We start from the raw sequence: 20,600 nt of genomic DNA on the forward strand, positions 1-20,600 counted from the left end.
TATGATAATTTTAGGTTTATTTTGTTCTATCTTTATGTTCACGACAGTGTACCATTTTTGCGACCATCCCATTAATCCCTTAGCCTTCCCGCTTTTACAAACGCTGCCACAGTCGATAGCAAGATAAGAAATCCCCGTTATCGAATCAGCTAATTCCTAATCAAACACGACTCAAACTACACCGTTTCTTTTCAGCTAAAAAAAAAGAAAAAGAAAACGAATCCATCACATTAATTAAACAAAGCCGCGCCCGGCCATTCCCACAGCTCTTGGCATTGTAACCATGTTAAAACCTATGCTAGCGAATGTGTTGCTCTCTTGCTTCCGACAGATGTCATACAGTGCACCGGCCGCGTTTCAGCAATTGCAGGCAACCTCCCGTAGACTCTTGAAGGCTGCCACATAACTAATTGTACCTGAACGAACCCGGTTACGGGTAAGCCTCGCCCGTCTTGCTGCGCGCTACGATGCTACGGCACTCTACGCTACTCTATTAAAACCGAATACAGAATGTGTTATATCTGCGCCTACGCCTCCTAGTGGCAGAATGTTTCGTACACGTTGGCGCCGAGCGTCCGTAGCTTTTCCGAGTGTAGGAAATGCACAATCATCGACGACATCAGGTCCGTCTCCTCGGGCAGTGCGGGCACTAGCCCGTTGCTGACCGTACCGTTAGCGCCCGCGGGCACTGGTGCCACCTTACTCGCCAGTCCGTTCACGATCGGGATCAACTTTGCAAGCGAAATCGTAATTCCGTTTATGTTGGCGATGCTTTCCACGTTCAGGTTCGATTTGGAGTTTTGTTTGCTCGCCCCACTCGACGAGCTCATGTAATAGTCCGCCAGCTTGTCCATCACTTTGGCCAGCCCGATGCTGACGTTCGCAAGACTTACCTCGGTCGATTCCACACTTTCCAGCACGTCAAGCGTTTCCTGGAACATGGTGCTGAACGCACCGTCGACACCGGTCAGCGAGGCGCCCGGATTGGGCAGCGTGTACGTAGCGATACCGTCGATCGGATTGCCCTTCTCATTGTTCAGCGCCATCTCGATCGACCAGAGGAGTGTTTCGGTGTCGGCCAGCGTAAGCTGCTGCTTCAGGCTGTACCGCTGCATCACGGTGGTCACATTCTTGCGAACGATTTCGATCAGCCGATCGATACCGTCACGCATAAAGTGCTGTATCAGCGATAGATAAGCCGTCTGCACCTCGAGCGATATCGCCTGCTGCTGACTATCCTCGACCGTCGCCTTGTACAGATAGCCGCCGAGGATGTTGATCTGCACCCGCAGCGTAACGGCCAGCATCGAGGCGCCGTACACGAGCGTGATGAGCCGCGTGAAGGCCACGATGCGCAGCTCTTCCCATAGCTCCAGCTTGTTGTCCGGGTTGGTGCGCAGCTTCGCGAGGATGTCGTCCGTGCTGAGGCTTTGAAACACTTTCTCGGACAAGGCTGGCGACAGGCCCAAAATGGTCTGATTGCAGGTGCGATCCGTACACTCGTAGTGCTGCATGCGCTTCAGCTTTTCGCCAATCTCCTTCGCCTGGCGCTCTTGCAGCTCGCGCAGCTTGTACTGTAACCATTTCAGCAGAAACACGCTGCCACCGATCACAACGCCCGTGGTGATGAATTTTCTCCGATGCCGGTAAATGAAATCTTTTATGCTTGACCACATTACGCTGTCTGAAAGCGGGGGATAGAAGGGCGATAAAAAAACAGTAACAACAATAAAACCACCTTGTAAACATAGAACGTAATTGAATGATAATGCAGGAATTGGGGTGACAGAGGGGGAGATGTTTCTTACCCGAATGTTGCTGCTCTGCTGCTTTCGGGGTGATTTCACCACCCAAAGGTCAACGGGATCGCCGGGGTAGCCGGAAGGTTGCTTTTTTCGCATAGAACGTCTGCAGAGGTGCTGCGTTCTGGGCTGTTTCAAAACACGAGAATCTTTTCGTGTGCGTTTGTTTTCTTTTTCTACGGCAATCGATAGCTGTCAAACGGACAAATGTAGGGTTCGTATACTCGCTGCAAAGTAGAGTCAATTGTACCTTTTGGAAGGTTTTATTTTAATTTTATCTGCATAACTAATTCATGTTTATGCTATACGTTACGTTAAAGATGTACCAAAAAATATTTTTTCCGTAGTTTGGGCGACGTAAATGGAAAACAAGTTCGGTGCCCTGCACATTGCCCACTCCGTGCAAAATGAACCGGTTCTCGCAATACGTAAACTGAACCGGTTCATTTGTGCCACACAGCTTTTAAATATTGACCGTTGCATTACGTTGTAAAGAGACATTTTTAAATTATTTCTTTTTTTAACTGAATAAAGGTTCAAAAAGGAATCAATAAAGTTTCTGCTCCTCATCAACAGCCATATTTAAAGCGATGATATAGTTTTTTTTTCAGCCGAAGCTGTAATAATGTGTATTAGAATAAATAAAAAATAAATAAATGACAAAACCATTTAACATGCATTTATTTCACAAATTTTTTTTTCTCATATTTTTATTTTGAAAGATTATTTAACGTGTGTAAGATTAATGAAAATCCGTCCAAAATTATAATTCATAAAAAAAATTGAGTTGAAGTAAATTAAAATTGTGTTTGTGTGTAAATTAAAAATGTTTGTAGTAAATTACATTCTTGTAGGCAATATTAAAGTAAGAGAAAGAGTATCTTTTTCGTGTATATGTGTACAGTTTATAAACATTCTTCTTCTTCTTTTGGCACAACAACCGCTGTCGGTCAAGGCCTGCCTTTGTACCCACTAGTGAAGTGAGCAGGATAGTCAGTCCTACGTATGGGGGCACGGTCTATTCGGGGCTTGAACCCATGACGGGCATGTTTTTAAGTCGTTCGAGTTGACGACTGTACCACCAGACCGGCCCAAAACATTATAAATTGGAAAAATATAGTCAACACTTGTACTGACCGCACATTTTCCTTCGATTTCCCAAAGCGTGATATACGCTTGAGTGTACATAACGTACAAGGATATCACGTATATGACTATTTGAAACAAAAGATCAAATTTAATCTACTTATAACAGAAAAAAAACACAACAGATTTCACTTTTTTCTATTTTACTAAGTTTATTGTAATTTTTGCTATCTCTTACACCTTAGTACAACCTTATTGATCCACTGGAGTTGTGAAAACGTATAATTATAGAAATCCATCAATTCATTAAACCTTAGAATAGCTTTTCTTTGTGACACAACAAAAAAAACACACACACACACACATAGACACACTCATCAATGTTGTTGGAATGGCTCTTCTTCTACGACACAGAGATGCAGATGCGGGAGCACAGTTTACTAGCCAATAACGGAGATATCGGGGCTTGGAATCGGCTGATTGTCGTGTACGAGAGTGTGCTGCCCAAATGCCCGTTCACAATCTAAAACATACATACACTCCTTCTACTTCGCTTGACACAGTTTTACGCATTGCATACGAACATTGACACACACACGCGCTGAAAACGGTGCGTATAATAGCTGGTTGCTAACAGTTTAAGACGCGAAGGGAATGTAATTTTTATTAAACCAGCACGCACCCGCCCCCCCCCCCCCCCCCACCAACCCCGCCACCCCATGCATCCATGGGATGGAAATAGTTCTCGCTGGGGGGTCAGCAGAATTGTGTCACTATAAATACACCGAGCGTACGAAGGTATAAGCCTGGAAATACACAGCAATCGCGATCTAACTACACTCAAGAGGCAACATTAGTACAACCGAACGCGTTCGTCTCCGTGGACTTTTCCCGCTTTGCTCTACAATTCTTATTGGGAACTACAAGCTGTATACAAAGCAGTTAATGTGAGATGCTTGAAAGTGCTTAAATATGAAGAATGTTTTAAGGCACAGGTTTTAAAAATCTCCAATCGAATCAGCCCCACATTACAATCGCTTCTTCCTAACTCTGTCCCCGCCCTACAACGCAGAACCTTCCCATTTCTTTCCCAAAACGACATGCAAACGTTCGCTGAAGTGAAGCATTACAAGGGATCCGTTAAACTGATGGCCATCCGCTTGGAAAGCACCGCCGACAGCTGGATCAATACGGTCGCCACACGCTGCTCGGATCGCCGGCCACTGATTCTTCGCCCCGCCCTTCATCCTCCTGCTGCTGCTGCTGTTCCGACCCGCCGGAATGCTGTGGATCGTCATGGTGAGCGGACAGTAGCGCTGTAAGCGTGTCATTCGCTCCACCGCCACTGTCCTGATGGTGGTGGGCACCGGCGATGCCGCCGATATCAACGGCCGTGCCCGCGTGCAGCGTGGAGGCGATCGGGCCGGACGCCACTGATCGAATGCTTGGCCCGGGAAACGAATTAATCGTAAAGCCGTTGTCGGCCGCTCCGAAGTAGTGTTCGAACTTGTCGCTGCCCGTACCGTGCAGATGGACGTGGATTTGGTTCTGATTGACGGTGCTGAACATCTGCGGACAGAGCACCATCGGTGGGGGTGGGGGTGGCGCAGGGACAGACGATGGGGCCGGTGCCGCCACCGTAGCCACCGGTGGGTGAAAGCTGACCGGCGACTGGGCGGCCACGGCTAGCGATGAGGCACACCCGCCAGCACTGGCGGCAGCGGCCGCAGCGGCAGCCGGGTGATTGTACTGATGATGGTGATGATGATGATAGCTACCATGATACCCGTTGGTCCACTGGGTGTGATGGGGATAGGACGGGTAGGTGGTGGCGGCGGCGGCCGCTTCCACCAGTTCCCCTGTCTTGGAGACGTACGAGCTGCCACCGGTGGCAAGCTGTCCACCGAGCGGGCCCGTTTGCACCGTGCTGGTCCCCGTTGGTGGTGCCACCGCGGCAACAGTCGGTGCGGGGGGTGGTGGTGGTCCAGAAAGTCCGTAATAGTCTTGGTACGGTTGAAGGTTATCTAAAACGACTGGTAAGAGTTAGCTTTGGGGCTGGTTGAAGCCATTTGGGAGTGGTAAGTGTAAAGAGGGGTCGTAGTACCTCCGGACGCCGTCAGACTGTAATTGGGATGATCGACCATCGGGCAGGAGTCGTACGCCACGTACGACGGTGGGCTGGCCTGCAGCGGCGAGAAGGTGTTCATGTAGGACGTGCTGGACGGTGCACCGACCAGCCCATTCGTCCAGTCGGTGGCGCTGGTGTAGTCTGCGGAATAGCACGGAAACCGAAATCGAAGAAATCGATGTATGAAATTGGATATACGGAAAGCTATCATCAACCGGCCCCCACTGGGTGCATTACTGTACGGGGGGGGGGGGGAACCTATCATCCGTGCTGCATAAGACGATCCCATTTCCTCATCTCCAGCAAGCTCTCCAAGGTATGCAAACCTCTACCGACACCTCTGCACCTGCAGAACGTTTGGAGCCTTTGAGAGCCAGAATGCCTTTCGATTGACACTTTGCTAAGCTATTTCAGGATCCATTCAAAAACCCGTCCCATCCAGATATGGGCTGGAGGACTTCTTCATCTTCATCAGCAAACGGTCCAACGGTGCTACCCCAGACAACTCCACGGACATTGCATTCCAAATCGATAATATCCGTCTAATCGTTTTCCATCATCACCGGGTTCGGGGTATGATGAACGAATGCATACCTCATTCGCACATTATCCGGTCGTGCACTTCCGGCAGACATGTGTGGACTTCCGGTGTGTGTGTGTGTGTGGACGTACGAGGGGCACATTGCACTTCTAATCGATTTTGGCTTACTTATTCATCCCGAATGCCATCATCGGCCCGAAAGCCTCGGTGCATCCCCCCCCCCATTTTTGCAGGCCAATTTGGAGAGGGGTTATCATTTTTAGAAAACTAACAGACAACTAAACTGGCCCCCTCACCCACACACCCCCCTCCCTTGCATTCGCCCCGGGGAACGTTTGGGGCCAACCAACAGACTACTGTGAGAGTTGGGCAAAGAATTGCTTCGTTACCTTGTACAAGCAAGCAAGCAAGCCCACCGAGCACGGCCAACCAGGATCGTGATGAGGTGGATTATTGAAAAGTTAATCACAAAATATGTGCTCTCCCTCTGTCTCCTCCCCACCCCCTCAAACTGTTTGGAAACTGTCTCCAGCATGCGACGCTCAGCAGCAGCAGCGCGCAACTTTTACGCACACCCACACTGCTGCTCGGGCTTGGGGATAATTAATTAGTAATTTTGCCTTAAATTGATTGACAATGTTTTGACAATGTTTTGGCAGTGGCAGGGTAATACGCTAAGGGCACCACATCCACATCCTACGCGCTTCGGGTCGAGAAGAGAGACCCAACACGGGTGTTTGCTGGCGGAACGTTTCTGCGCCGTGCACGTGCGTGTACGCTACCGAACCACGCTGACGGTTTCGGTGTGCGGGGCGCGTCTGATTTCCGCCGGATTGATTAATTAAGAAGATTAATTTACTCTTTTGCACCGGCAGTACTCTGCAGTACGTTGGAGAAGGGTTTGCTCGCATGTGTAAAACTATTCCACACCGAACACAGCACGAATGATTTATCGTGCCGTTTTTTGGGGAAATTATGAAACGAGTTCCTTTGTTCTGCCCCCCCCCCCCCCACCCCCCAAACCGTACAAGTGGCGTGCTCGTGACATATTGGTTTCCGCTTGCCAAAGCACACTAAGAACCCGTTCGCTCAGAAGCGCACCGGGAAGATGATGGGAAATAATTTGGTCCGTTTTTTTTTTGTTTTGTTGTTGCATCCAATCATCATAGCCATGGCCCGCTACGATCATCTTCGTCAGCCATGCCGTCGATACCCGTCGATGCCGTCGACGCGTCGTGCGCAAAAGGAACAAGGGAAATCAATTTTCTTTCCTCCCTTGCACCCATCCTTCCACCCCGCGGTGCACTGGATACGCCTGACTGGACTGGCTGGCGCGTGATTAACTGCCAAACACGGGTAGTTGTTGTTGCCCTTCCAAGCAACCAATTTTACCCCACGGCTCCACGCGAATCGTCGCGATGCGCTCGGTGGCGGAAATGAAAGAAATCCCTATAATCGGGCCAAATTGACCGAGAAGAAAGGTCTCTCATCACCTCATCATCACCGGTCGGCGATCGGTGCTGTCCGATCAATTCGTACGTTTATTTGCATGCGCTCTCATTGATTTTTTGTGCTGCTTGGTTGGCGCACCTTACGCGCATTCACGGGCAATGGCAGGTGAGTTTGCAATTGCCCGATGCGAAAAAAGCAAAAAATGGATAAAAAGCAATTTACCTCCATATGATGTTGTTGCCGCTTGGTTTCTAATTTGCTGTCCCATTCCGTAGCGTGCCCTTTTCGCATCAAACTTCGCTCAACCGTTGCAAATTGTTATTTTGCAGCACGAGAACACGTCCCTTGAAACAGAAGCAATTCCGCTCCAGTGTACAAACGTGCGAATCGTCATCGATGGAGCGATATCTCTCGGTAACACTTATTGTCCCTTCAGTGCTTGGCGGATGGCCCTCGTTTTACATAACCATAATTCACCACAATTAAAACGTTTGTGCCCGCTTTTCCCCGTAGAGCGTGTCGTAACCGTAGCGGACAACGCCGTCCTGCTTTCCTCAAAAGTTCAAAAAACACTTTTAACAAATCGTCCAAAATGTCAATGCTAGTGACTCTCCTCTCACAGCCAAGGCGCTTCCCCAAAACCCCTGCACGGCTTCTAAACAACAACAACCGGATGAGAACATACACAGAAACACGCACGTTACCTGAAAACGCGAGATTAGGTTTGTAATCACTGCTCGATTCGGCACTGGTATTGATGGCCATATTGCCTCCTCCTCCACCACCACCACCACCGCTGCCATGATGATGATGATGATGGTGATGTGGGTGATGGGTATGAAGATTCGTGGTGCTACCGGTACTGCTGACGGCACTGTAGTTGACAGACGAGGATTTGCCGTTTCCGTTCCCGTGTCCGGTGCCAGCGGTACCACCGCCCAAGCTGCCGGTCGACCCTGTGCCGAGACCGTTACTGCCAAGTCCGGTGTTGTTGTTGCTGTTGTTGTTGTTGTTGTTGTTGTTGTTGCTGTTGCTGCCGGTGTTGCTCCCGCCAGTGCCACCGAACGAGCCCGGTCGCCCCGGGTAGTGATGATGGTTGAACGCGGGCTGCTCCAAAAACCGATGCAGCGGCGGTGGACGCATCTGCGGCATATCTGTTGAATTGGAAACACAGTACACAATCAGTGTGTTGCAAAAGCCCAGCAAAAAGAGACATAGACACAGACAAACAGCAAAACCTCCCCCCCACCCCGTGACCGTGGCGGTGTGGTTTGGGGATTAGATAAAGCGCCGCCGGACTCCCACTGGACTGGTTCTCCCCCCCCCCCTCCTCCCCTCGGGAAACGGCCGGCGATGAATCCTGAAGTACACAGGAGCACACCAACAAAATAAAGAGATCTCATGTTACTGCCCCATCGTTGGGGATGTGACTTCTTGCAAACGGTCACATCTACCGTGCGCCCACTACTGCCGAAGACAGCAGCGACACAGCAGCGTCCTGTGGACCAGAGGACACATGCACACACGCAAAATTGAGAATATAAAAGGGAATTCGGTTGCGGTTACGCTTGCGGGAAGCGAACACCGAGCCCCTGAGTGAAGGGATCATTAGCTGAGGACGCTGAAACTCTCTCTCTCTCTCTCTCTCTCTCTCTGTCTCTCTCTCTCTCTCTTCTTCTCCCATTTAGTGTGCCTTTTTGTGTGTAAGGGAGCGTTTTTTTCTTCTACTGCATTCCCATTCCCCAAAATGGGAGATGCAGTTTTGGGCGCTGCCCGATCCCGATTTGGGGTTCCATTTGCCGACAAGCCGAGTGTGTACCCGTATGCGACGGCTATGCGACATGATATTGAATGACTCGCATTTATTTTTACGTTTCCTATATATCGTCCACTGGCGTCTGAATCGTCCACTGTCCCAGGACAACGTTTTTTGTGGAGCATCATAGAACTTCACAGCAACCTGCAACAACGAATCCTGCATTCCTTTGAGCGCCACGCCGTACGGAACGACATTATGTAATTGTGTGCTCTAATTGGCTTTCACCAGCCACACCCGCCCGGTGTCATTTGGGCTGCTTTGCAACACTGGGGGGGGGGCACAATGGAGCCCCGTCTTTAAGCATCGTATTGCAGTTGTTCACCAGCATCGTTCGACGCTATCGACTTTTGTGCGATGCGTTTGTGTTTGCTTCGAGGCTAATAAATATTTTTATGACCCCGTCACCCCCCCCCCCCCCATCTCCCCCCCAAGCGATCCCCAGCAACGGACAACGGAAGCCTTGCGACCCATGGCACGCTCTAACTATCGGTTTCGAATCCATACCCGTTCGGTCGGTTTGTTAGATTTTCCGCTACCACCGTGTGCCGTGTTTTTACTGGCAAAGCCTTCTTCGTTTGAAAGGCGAGAAGAAAACGGAACCACCAATGCCGAGAAAATGCCGGCTCCAGCAACGATCCCACATGTGCACTGTCGCACGGGAAGTTGTCAATGGAGCTGCTGTGCCCAACATTGTCCAACATTGTTACGATATGAGTAGGACTTGAATGTCACTTAAACATCCATAAATACTAGTTCCAATGAGCAAACGTACGCACCAGCCCGACACACCAGACCAGACGCGGGGGTTCTAAATCACTTACAAACAACTAATTCCCAGTCGCCCAGTCGGGGCGGGGGAAAAAGGATCGTAAAATTCCCATTAATTGAACTGCTGCATTCGCTTAAGCACATACACACACGCTCACACACGCACGCGTTCTTCAGCTCTTCAGCTACCCGCGTGTTCCACGTGTTAATCGGGCCACGTGTTGCGAAAGGCATTAGCCCGTCCGAAGCTAATCATAGCCTGTCAAAGCAAGGCCTGCTTGATTTCTGTGCTCTGCGTACGCGTGGGTTTCGTGGGTTAATAATTGAAGTCCTTTCCCCCCCCCCCCCCCTCAACGAGTCGTACCGATCACACCTTGCGCCTTTTGCTACTTCTACACACTAGCCCAACAGTTAGCGATTGCCTTACAATGACTTTGTTATTAGGCAATGTACAGCTATGGTTAACCTTTTCGCTTATCCAGCCTCCATATCGCTTCCAAACCTGCGATACATGCCTCCAGAGTGGTCGTTATCCACGGTCACTCGCTAACACCACACACATCTGGGCAGCGGGGAACGGGCATGAGGCATGCGTTGTACCGTGAGAATTTTTCTTACACCCTTACCATACTGAGCAGGCACAAACTTGTCTGGCCACTGGCAATGGCATGGGGCAGAAGGGGTATGGTATGGGGTAAGTGAAGGAGAGGACGGGTCGCGACGCCACTTATTCTTATCCCGCCGGCCGCCGTGCTTAACTGATAAGCATGAGAGGAGGAGGGAAAAACAAAACACACCCAACCGGGGCCCAATGTCGAGACGCGCGTTCACCCCACCCCGTTCAACGATAAGGCGCGGGCGAAACCGAGCGGGCGTACCGATATCTGTTTTGCGCCGGAGTTCTCAAGCCCGCACGTACAGAGCAGTTCTGCATGCAGCACCATCAACCACACACAAATAACCCCCCCTCGGTTGTTCCGTTCGCAGTCTGTGCGGTTTGGGTGTTAGAAGGGGTTGAGATAAAAGTACCGTCTTAACAAAGATGTTTGTCGCTGATAGTTTGGACACGGTTCGGAATGCTGCGTGAACTCGAACGACTAGAACGTTGATTGTTTGTGAGTGTTGATCTAGAAACTTGCAGCCAGAAGGGTTGCATTTGAATTTATGAGTTTAAAAATTCAATTGATTGCCATAGTTACATGCCACTGGATTCACTATTTTCAACCATCGCAGCAGGTAAATCGGGCTTAGATATGTTGGGACAGCTGAAACGGGACTTCAAACTTCAAACTTCAAAGGCAAAAATAGTATTTAAACATTATATTCGTTCCTATTGTTTGCTGTTCTATTTAGTGGTGGGAGCTTGGAATCGGACCGACTCGATTCCGATTCCAAAGCCGATTCCGAAGTCGAATCCGGAGTTGACTCCGGAGCCGATTCCGGAGTTGACTGCGGCGCGAAATCAGTCCGGGAATCTCTATGAGAATGGATCTTTTACAAGTAAATTTTGATTTTTTGTGGTTACCAATACTTAATATGATTGGACTCAAACGCCTATTTTTATGGCGATGACGAAACTGACTCCGTTTCGAAGCCGATTCTAATTTAGGAACCAATTCCGGAGTTGATTCCGATACTGTTGCCGATTCCCGAATCGATTCCGGAAACTGATTCCGGACCTACTATCCGGAATCGATTCCAGAAAACTGCGAAGCTAACCGGAATCGATTCCGACAAAAAACTTCATTTTTCCCATCACTAGTTCTATTATCACAGATGAGAGAGGAATACAGGATTTTTCAGGGGTGCTCATAGTTGTCCTTGACTCTTTCTTAGGGGAAGTGAACTTTACATCCGACAGGCTCTATGGCACGGACTTTTTGGACAGTCCCGTTGGAAATTCGAATTGGATTTGTCGAAAAGGATACCTTAGAATCGAATTCCCATCACTAAAAAATCATTTACCGTAAGAAAGAGTCAATAAATTGACCCAAAACTATAAGAACCCCTGAAAAACCCCTGTAAATAGTAATGGTAATTTGTTATGGTAGGTAATAATTACGTGTATGGTAGTAATGCTCAACAATGTTCAATAATCGGTACATTTTCCAACACGCTTAAGCGAGGCTAATTCAAGGTATTTGTTATCAGTTTAGCAACACGGCAGGTAGAATTACAGGATTTCTCACGATTTATTGGTCGGTTCCCATAATAGATTGGGCTCGTCTAACGATTTATTCATCGTATCCGATAGATTTTTGGGGCGGTCCCATATTTTATTGGTATCGTCCGATTAGATATCATTAAAATTGGACTAACAAATTCTGGGAAACGCCCAATAAATTGTGAGAACACGAAAAACAAGAAATATTGGGAGTAATTAAAAAATTTACGTTAAATGTATATTCTAATGCAATACTTTTGCAAAGAAAGTTCATTTCGATCACAATATCGACAATAGTTCTACAGTCGTTGACATATTCAGCTTCTTCTTCCCTACCCATGTATATTGTTGCATATGAGTTCTCCTTAAAAGTCAGTTAAAAGTTTAAGGTTACTTTTTACACCATTTTACTTTTCAATTCAGTTGCACCTACTCGTCCGTGGTCGGTAAAATCTTTGCGTTAATCACAATGAAAGTACCTCCTTTTTCACATTTTACACTGCATTCTCTTTCTATGTCGTCACTTTGCGCACGACTTGCAATTGCACTACCGGTTGTACCACCATTCAGCAAACCAAATACAATACCCTCCGGCTCCAGCTGCTAATGCATTCAACTTACTCGTTTTCGATCGCGGCTCCCGGGGACCGTCCACCGTCACCTTGATCGCCTTGCAGTACGTGGTGACCTGTGGCATCGTCGTACAGATCGTGATAGTAAGCGTAAAACTTTTCCCTGTAAAGAAAACGAAAGAAAAAAAAAGAAGAAACATCCATTAATGAAAATGCTGGTATTTAAATAAACTTGTCCTCTTGTATGATGATGATGATGATGATGCACCACCATTGCCGTTTCCGCACGCAGAACACTTCAAAGTGAAACGGCGTCAAGTCAAACAGAGTCGATCTTCACAGCCCCAAGCAAATGGCCGTGCTGGGTGCCCCTATTTGCTTGGCCAACTCTCGCTCCCTTCGCCCGATTCCCTAAGCTCGCATTCTGTTTTGACTCTTTGTTTGCAAACTTTTGCCACCTTTTTTGGTTCGGAAGATTACACCGATCTTCCACCAACAGCAGCAACAAGAACAGCAACACACACACACACACACTAAAATGCGCAACATATTAAAAATATAATCCGCTTTACGAACCAGTCCCCTTGTGTGCCGGCGCCCACCCACCAAGGGGCTTTGTGCGAACAAAATCAAAAACGAGAGATAAGTATGTAAAAGATTATTATGATGCTGTTTTTGCGTTGTCCATTTTCCTCCTTTATATATATGTGTGTGTGTGTGTGTGTGTGCTTTATGTTTACCGTGCCACCGCAAATGCCCGGTCCGGTTGACAAAACTGGCCGCAAGATTTTTCGGAAAACGGGTAAGGTGTTTCCCGGGGGGTTTGGAGGTGAAAATGATGGAAAAGTTAAAGCGAAACCAGTGGGAAACATAGCCGACGGGCAGGGGGACAAGCAGTCGTTTCGGAGGAGGGGGGGGGAATGGAGGGAAGCTGTTAATGAACTTATTATGCTCTTTCGGTGACCATCATCGCATTTTCCCTGCTGCTGCTGCTGCTGCTGCTCTCCCCGTGTCAAACAGTCCCTTACCCCAGAAGCCTTCCCTTTAAATGTCACGTGCAGATAGGATCTGGCTACCGGGGGACATGGTGTCCTTTAAGAACACTAACCCACCCACCCAACCCACCCGAAAGCGTGGTGGGTGGCCTTAATGGTTTGACGATACAATTAAAACGAGAGCCCGATGCCCGAACACACGCGCGCACTGCCGTGGACAGTCGGTAGGGCAGCAGCAGCAGCAGCAGCAGCAGCATAGCAGCAACAACAGCAACAACAGCCATCATCCGACGAGGCAGCAGCATAAAATTAAATTTTGTCCAGCTGCGCCAGTGATTGGGTGGCCGTTTAACATGCGAAACTGCGAAAACAATGCTGCTTGTGATGCGCGTTTGGTTTGTCCCCCCTCCCCTCGGCAAACCACCCTCCTGTCCCCGTGTGACGTCAGGGACATAATTTAAAGTCATCGATCAAGCGTTCAAAAATGTTACTCTCAACCCGAAATCAGTTCAACAATTAATTTACATTCTACATTTTTTTGTTTCTGTTCCACACGGCCATTAAACTATCTCTGCCCTTCCGGGGCCTTCCGTCCGTTCGTTCCCTCATCGGTGTGCCTGGGCTGGGCTGGGGCCTGGACACAATAGCACTGGCGGTTCACTGCCATCTTTCTGATGCATGCCGCCGCCGCCACCATAAACATGATTTAACCGACAATTTAAATGTATTAAAGGCATATTAACACTTCGTTTTAACGATTCTGCCTTAACCTTTCGCGCGCGCATTTCGGTTGCGCAAAATATCGTTCTGCTCGGTCGGACCAGTGCCTTTGTGTTGCTTTATCCGAAAGGTGTTCTCTTCAGGGGTTGGTTGGTGGGGGGGGGGTTTGGGTTTTTTTAGAGTTTTCAGTTTGAAACACACACACACACTGTCAATAATTTATGTTCAGCCGTGTGTTGCAGTTAGGACCCGGCACCCGGTGGCTGCTGGCAAAAAGGTGGTGCTGCTCATGAACTGTACGCTCGTCGGCTGCAGTCGGCTTGCTCCCGGGTTCGGGCTGTGAACCTGAGGCTTCCCTCAGAGAGAGAGAGAGAACAAGAGTCCCCGTGAGAGACGGTGTGGTCCGGCCACAGCGTCTACAGCTACAATGTTGTGTCCCTTTAATGTCTTGCGCCGGGTGATGTAGGATTTCGAGCAGGGCTTGGGATAGGTGCCGGTGGGGCGAGATGTTTTGTGGCGCACTTTTAGTGGTTACCCTTCGCTTACACCCTGGAAAGCCCCCTGGAACCGCCCTCGCGCTGGGGTTGGCTTTCACCGATACCGCTTCTGCGACACGTTCGAACCCATCCATCGTCCGACGGCTTTATGACACATTTTGTGTAATATACTTGTTTATAGCCATATCCCAGGACAGAAAAGGGGAGATCACCCCGTGAGGACCCGGACCGGTACACGGTACACCGCGCGCGTCAAGACGTCTCGTGGAGGGTGTGGGAAAGGGGCAGCACACAACACACAAAAACACCTTCCCGGAGGAACAGCACACAAAATAGCACCATAGTCAGCAGAAAGCAGCAGGCGACAACACAAAGCACCAGAAAAACACGATCATAACACGCTGCATATGCGCACACGGGTCTTTATAGATCGATGCGATGATCGTAAATAAGAAAACAGTGCCCAACATCCTCATTAATATTAGCTCGGGCGATGAAAAGATCCTCGTCCGCTCTGGATGAACCGTTCGCGGGACCTTATTTGTTTGTTGGATGATGTTCGGGGCTGGTTCGGGGTAGAAAATTAGCCGCCACCGCCGCCGCCACCACCGCCGCCGCCGCCGCCGCCGCCACACCCGATTCTAATCGGCTCAAGGACTCGTGGCTCAACGCGCGTCCGCCCTCCTTTACAATGCCGGGCCCAAGCCTCCCCTGGCCGGAGAGGATTTATGCAGATAAAGGCTGGCCAACGGATGAGCGATGGGTCGATTGCCTTTCTGTATCGGGCCTTATTTTCCACAGACAGACAGACGTCTTTCTTGAATTGAGACGGCGAAGACGACGAACCCCTTCCTCTCGGCCATCCAACATCAAAGCGGGAATCTTCTTCACCCCTTCCAAACGACCAACCGGGACATAATGAGCTAAGAATGAAGTTATCTCGGCCTCGGCTCGTGACCTCTTTTGTTGAGATTGAGAAAGAGAGCGACAAACAACAACAAAAAAACAGAACAAATGAGACGAACCCTGCGATTTTATTAATGACGCGTGTCGGAAGTATTTGTCGAGATACCTGGGTGAGGGGGGAATTCATCAAAACCCGCTCGGTCCAAAATCTGCCGCCGGGCACTGTTCGGCACCTACGGCCCCGAAGCGTGCAGCGATTTATCACGCGATGAATAAAGGTACAGGAGAGAGAGGCCGTCCGCACCGCGTGCTTGCCGGTACGTGCCCCTTTCCGGAGCGCGCTGGATCGCTGGAAACGTGGAACTGATCTGTTTGTTTCTCCCGGTGCCGGGATCTGGATCTGGGGCCTGATAAATTGAAGCAGGCAAGAACATTCCTGTACCGTGCACACGTCGTCGGGCACGTCCTATGGTTACCCATCACACGACAAACCCTATCACGCATATTCTACCGTTCAGGGTATCTCCAACGGTGTCTCTTGGCCACTCTCTATCTCCCTCTCTCTCACACACACACACACTCTCTCCAACAAGTATCGAGCGAGGGTAATGTGATCGCTTGAAGCGTCCTAGAAACCATAGAAACGAACCCGAACAGGAAGCCTGCCCTGATCTGTCTGCGAATGTCAAACTCCTCCTGTACCCGAAACGTCAGCAGGAACTTGTTGCTATCGGTTACACCTCACCGAACAACAGTATCGCTACCAGCAGCAACAGCACAAGAAATGATGCTCCTCTACCACCGTTGCATCCAGCCGAACAAGGTGTTGCTCGTGCATCTTGAATGCATTTTGCTCTAAATTAATGGCGAATAACAATGCCATGTGTTTGAGAAGAATTGGAACAATGAGCGATGCTGGAAGGTTCTAAAAAGCAATTGCAGAACAACACAAACGCCTGCCTCTCTTGTTCTCTAATCGACTGCCCAGGCACACATCACTAGCACAAAATGCGAGGATAACAGATGTACTTCGGCGCATGCATGCATGCATGCATGCGTCATATCGACACTTTGGAAATGCACCTCACCAGTCACGCCAGTAGCAGCAGCAGCAGCAGCATACCCATGTTTCGCCAAAAGGTGCACCGAATTCGTTATAAAATATAATTGCAATTCTTACGATGAATGGTGTGCCATAATTATCAATTCTTAGACCATATGGTCCTGATACGCACACACAAACACGCACGGCTAAAGGGAAGACACACGAACAGGGACCCATGGAAGGGAGATTGACTCGGAAGTGGCTTACCTCGTCCGCTGCGGCCCACAAACCGGAGATCGTTGAATTTGGCCACCTGATTGCGCATCACGGCGGTGCAGTTGCGCAGCTCGGCACAGAAGTTCTCGTCGTTGCCGGCCCGGATAGTGACCATCGTGCCGTCGCTGACGTCCCCGAGCGAGATCACCTTGAAGGCGCTCGGGAGCGTTTTGTTCGAGCGCCAGTGGTTCGGCAGGGCGGAACACAGGAAGTACGGGCTGTCGGTGCGAACTGCAACGAGGGAAGGAAAGGTAGCAATAATTATTATTAGCCAAATGGGGGCACGACCCGACCCCGATTGGGTGCGATTTGGGAACGGGAACACTTGCAACACCACTTGCCACTGGCCGGACCAGGTAATTGTTGGGCTAATAGTAGTGGCTGACAGCTTTCCAGCGTATTGGAACTGTATTGGAAGCATAGGTTTCAATGATCATTTTACACCCCTTGGCACTAGGTGGACAATGATTGATTCGATAATAGGAGATGTTTAATTACACGTTACCAACCAAGTTCTTTAATGTTATATATTGTTTTAAATGTTATATTAAATTATGTTTGAGCCAGTTAACCTTTATCAGTTTTTCTATGGTCTGGAATTGTATATTAAAATTATTGTACCAAAATTCACTTGTGGTCCTAAATAAAAGGTTTGTGCCTAGTAGAAATTTGAAATCTCTCTACAAAAAGATAAAACACCACTTTAATTGTAAAGGAAATATGAAATGTCTACCGCTTTGTTATATTTCATACACTTTAGATCAAAATATGGCTAATGTATACATCAAAAGAAAGAATATTCATTTCCTCGACTGTAACAGGACTATAAAAAAATACCATATAATAGTATGTTACAAAATAAACGTTTAATTTGTTCCACAAAAAAGGTCCCCGCTGCGTTCTGGGTGAAATTCGAACATCTGCGGGAAATAGCGAAAAAGTATGTTGATTATGACTTTTTTTTGTATAAAACGTGGATATTAGTCGAGGATTTGAATATTCTTTGATAAATTATATATACCTGGGTCATTTTTTGACGAAATATCAGTTTGTGAAATGTTCCATCTGATAACGAAATGGACCTTAATTTGTGTTACAACAAGCGAATAAAAATTATTTTTTCTATTATTCTAATTTTATACTCACTCACAAACATAGTTATTAGAATAAAAGAGCGATGATATCATTTTTCCACTTCTTTTTTTATCATTTCCTTTCCTTTTGTGAAAAAAAAACATCGAAACACACACACACACACACACACACACACACACACACACACACACACACACACACACACTTAAACAGTTGATCGTTTTCTCGCATGTGATCGACACCCGATCACACACGCACAAAAACTGCGTCCATTCAGAAATAGTTTCCAGTCACCAAAAAAAAAAAAAAAAAAAAAAAACAGAAAAAAATCCAACAAATTCTTACACTTTCCCATCAAACACACAACCCTGGTGTGTATGGGGGGGGGAGATGGGTAGCATTTCCTTACCACTTCGAAAGAGGTATAAATTACACCTGATGATCCGGTCCCGGGGCCGGTGGAAAACAACCTTCATTCTGAAAAAAAACAAGCACCAAAAGCCCGATGCAGTCTCTCAGCTACTGCCGAAAAAAAATGCCTATCCTCAATTTGGTGTCTCACTATCACTGGAACGCTTCCAACCGTATCAGCACCACGACCAAGCAAAGCCAAAAAAAAACGGCCCAAGTCGTGTCGGTGACGTCGAAAAGCACATTCGCTGGAGAGACTGAGGGGAAAAAGGCGCTCCATTGAGAAATCGAATAAAAAATCCAACACCCCCTTAGCCCCCCCCCACCCCTCTCTACTCCCCTCTCAACGAACCGATCGCCATCAGTCGTGTAATCCTATCCGGGGGGCCCCGGATCGAACCGATCGAACGAACGCCGTAGAACAATATTTAAGGCTTCTATCGGCAACGGCAACACGCGGAGAGATGCTGCGGTATCTAATGAAACGTACCGGAGGCCGTACCCAACCCGACCCTGTTGTCCCTCTCTCATGCACTGCGGGGCCGCGTTTGGTTCGAAATTATGCATGAGTGCACGATCACCACACCTCCCGCCTGTCCACCGTCGCTCGGGCCTCGAGCCGCGTATGAAAATCTAACCCAGCGCGCTGGATCAAATTGCCCCGTCGGTGTGCCCTGCCCTGCCCTGGCTTGGATGCCGATTTGCCGCCTCGACTACTCACCCAGCTCGCCCGGGTACTGCTGTTCGGCCTCCATCACCATCCGCTCCATCCAGCGCAGATCGGCCGGGATGGCATTATCGTCCGCGTGGCTGCCACCGTTGTTCTGGGACGGTTGCAGCACGCCCGTGCCGCCGCTGTTTCGACAGCTGCCGCCCGGCTGCGTCCCTGCGTCGCCGCCGCTGGATGCCGTGCCCGTCTCCAACATTCCGGTGCCGGCGGTCTGCTTCCTTCGGCACCGTGGCCGCTCCGTGGTGGGCGTTCCCGGAAGCAGACTCGCTGATCGCAATCCGCACGTCACCAAACTCATCGAGCGGTTCCGATCGACACTGCATCGATGCACCCGGACCGGTGCATCCACACAGCACACGCAAACAACGGGGGGTTTTCGCTTCCTAACTTGAACCAAAAAGTAGCAACGGCGGCAGAAAACAAACTCCTTTTTCCTTTTCGCAACGCAATCAGCAAACGCAAAATCAATGGAAATATTTAATTACACTTGGAGTTGGTCGAGATCACTATTGGCGTCAAAGCACATAGACACACACACACAGCACCGGCGCACACTGACGGCACAGATCACAACGGGCAGCTGCATTCCAATCGAGCACCGCTTCTCACGGCAGCAGCATCCGAGCAGGCGTGGAATTTTATTCGCTTCATTCAATAACTCCGCTCGTGCGAACTAGTCACTAAGACGCTGGCGTTTTCTGTCGTTGCTGCTGCTGCTGCTGCCGCCAACCGTGTACCTATTTCTTCATTCACTCGAAGACGATGACGATGACGAGGACGAACTTAATACCCTGATCGCTTGATCAAGCGTGAAATCGGGAACGCGCTGGATTAACGTACACTCGCGCGCAACAACAACAAAAAAATGGCACAACGCACACAACCGACAACGAATCGTATTATTATTCGGTGCGTTTAGTTTTATATTTATACGGTTTGTTTCTACCTCTTTTTTTTTTTTGTACACAAACTCCACCAAACGTATGCACTTTGCACTCGACCGATCACGGAACGATCCGTTTGCGAACCCGGGTGGCGAAACGGCAAGCGACCGTGTCTGCTCTCCACGCACACGCACACGTGCTACACGGAGCAGAGTCAGCGCGAAAATGAACTGTTGCAGCAGCATCAACGCTGGCGCAACCGCGAGAAGCAGCTGATTTCGGTAGGACCGGTCGGGTGGTACCGCGGGGACGGGATGGTTGCCGATGCGGCGGTATGTGATTCAAGCTACACGCTCGGTCGTCGTTTCACTACCACCGAGCTAATCGTGGAACGTTTAATAGCACAAAGAACACACTTTGTAATTCTAATAATACGATTAATGTGTTTGTTTTACACGATGAGGTTATTATACTTTGAAATAGTGTTGGAATAATGTTTTTTTAAAAGTTAATTGTATGAGAAATTTATTCGTGTGCTTTTAACACTACCATTTACAGCTTCTTTTTATGTTAAAATCATTAAAAGCTTAACCATACAATCACTGATGCAATGATCTTGTTAAATAATTTAATAATTACTAAAAGGATGTTCCAGAAAATTTTAATTTCAGGAGCCAAGAGAAAGGGTTATAGAGGAAATTCAATGATT

General features: G+C 48.6%; 2 protein-coding genes across 3 annotated transcripts; both read right to left on the reverse strand.

The window, feature by feature from the left end:
• Positions 1-1,998, reverse strand: LOC121588553 (peroxisomal biogenesis factor 3). The gene is made up of 2 exons (XM_041906625.1): positions 1,809-1,998; positions 1-1,684 (listed from the first exon to the last, which is right to left on the reverse strand). Exon 2 carries the CDS (start codon positions 1,674-1,676, stop codon positions 537-539), a length of 1,140 nt encoding a protein of 379 aa, XP_041762559.1. The 5' UTR covers positions 1,677-1,684; positions 1,809-1,998; the 3' UTR covers positions 1-536.
• Positions 1,999-3,596: 1,598 nt separating this feature from the next.
• LOC121590374 (protein lozenge-like) lies at positions 3,597-20,097 on the reverse strand. 2 transcript variants are annotated; one of them, XM_041909996.1, is made up of 6 exons: positions 18,999-20,097; positions 16,763-17,002; positions 12,382-12,495; positions 7,714-8,163; positions 4,993-5,157; positions 3,597-4,912 (listed from the first exon to the last, which is right to left on the reverse strand). In XM_041909996.1, exons 1-6 carry the CDS (start codon positions 19,303-19,305, stop codon positions 4,074-4,076), a joined length of 2,115 nt encoding a protein of 704 aa, XP_041765930.1. In that variant the 5' UTR covers positions 19,306-20,097; the 3' UTR covers positions 3,597-4,073. The 2 variants fall into 2 exon arrangements, with proteins under 2 accessions (XP_041765930.1, XP_041765928.1); XM_041909994.1 differs by having other exon boundaries at positions 3,597-4,921.
• Between the last annotated feature and the right edge of the window lie 503 nt (positions 20,098-20,600).

The sequence above is a fragment of the Anopheles merus genome, chromosome 2R (assembly GCF_017562075.2).
Source record: "Anopheles merus strain MAF chromosome 2R, AmerM5.1, whole genome shotgun sequence".
NCBI lineage: Eukaryota > Metazoa > Arthropoda > Insecta > Diptera > Culicidae > Anopheles > Anopheles merus.

Excerpts from the sequence above, each read along its gene's own strand:
- LOC121590374 (XM_041909994.1), bottom strand. The coding sequence starts at position 19,305 with ATGAGTTTGGTGACGTGCGGATTGCGATCAGCGAGTCTGCTTCCGGGA. Across the intron at positions 8,164-12,381 it reads GGAGCCGCGATCGAAAACGA|ATATGCCGCAGATGCGTCCA; the intron begins GTAAGTTGAATG and ends CCAATTCAACAG. Across the intron at positions 4,922-4,992 it reads CAGTCTGACGGCGTCCGGAG|TCGTTTTAGATAACCTTCAA; the intron begins GTACTACGACCC and ends AACTCTTACCAG.
- LOC121588553 (XM_041906625.1), bottom strand. The coding sequence starts at position 1,676 with ATGTGGTCAAGCATAAAAGATTTCATTTACCGGCATCGGAGAAAATTC.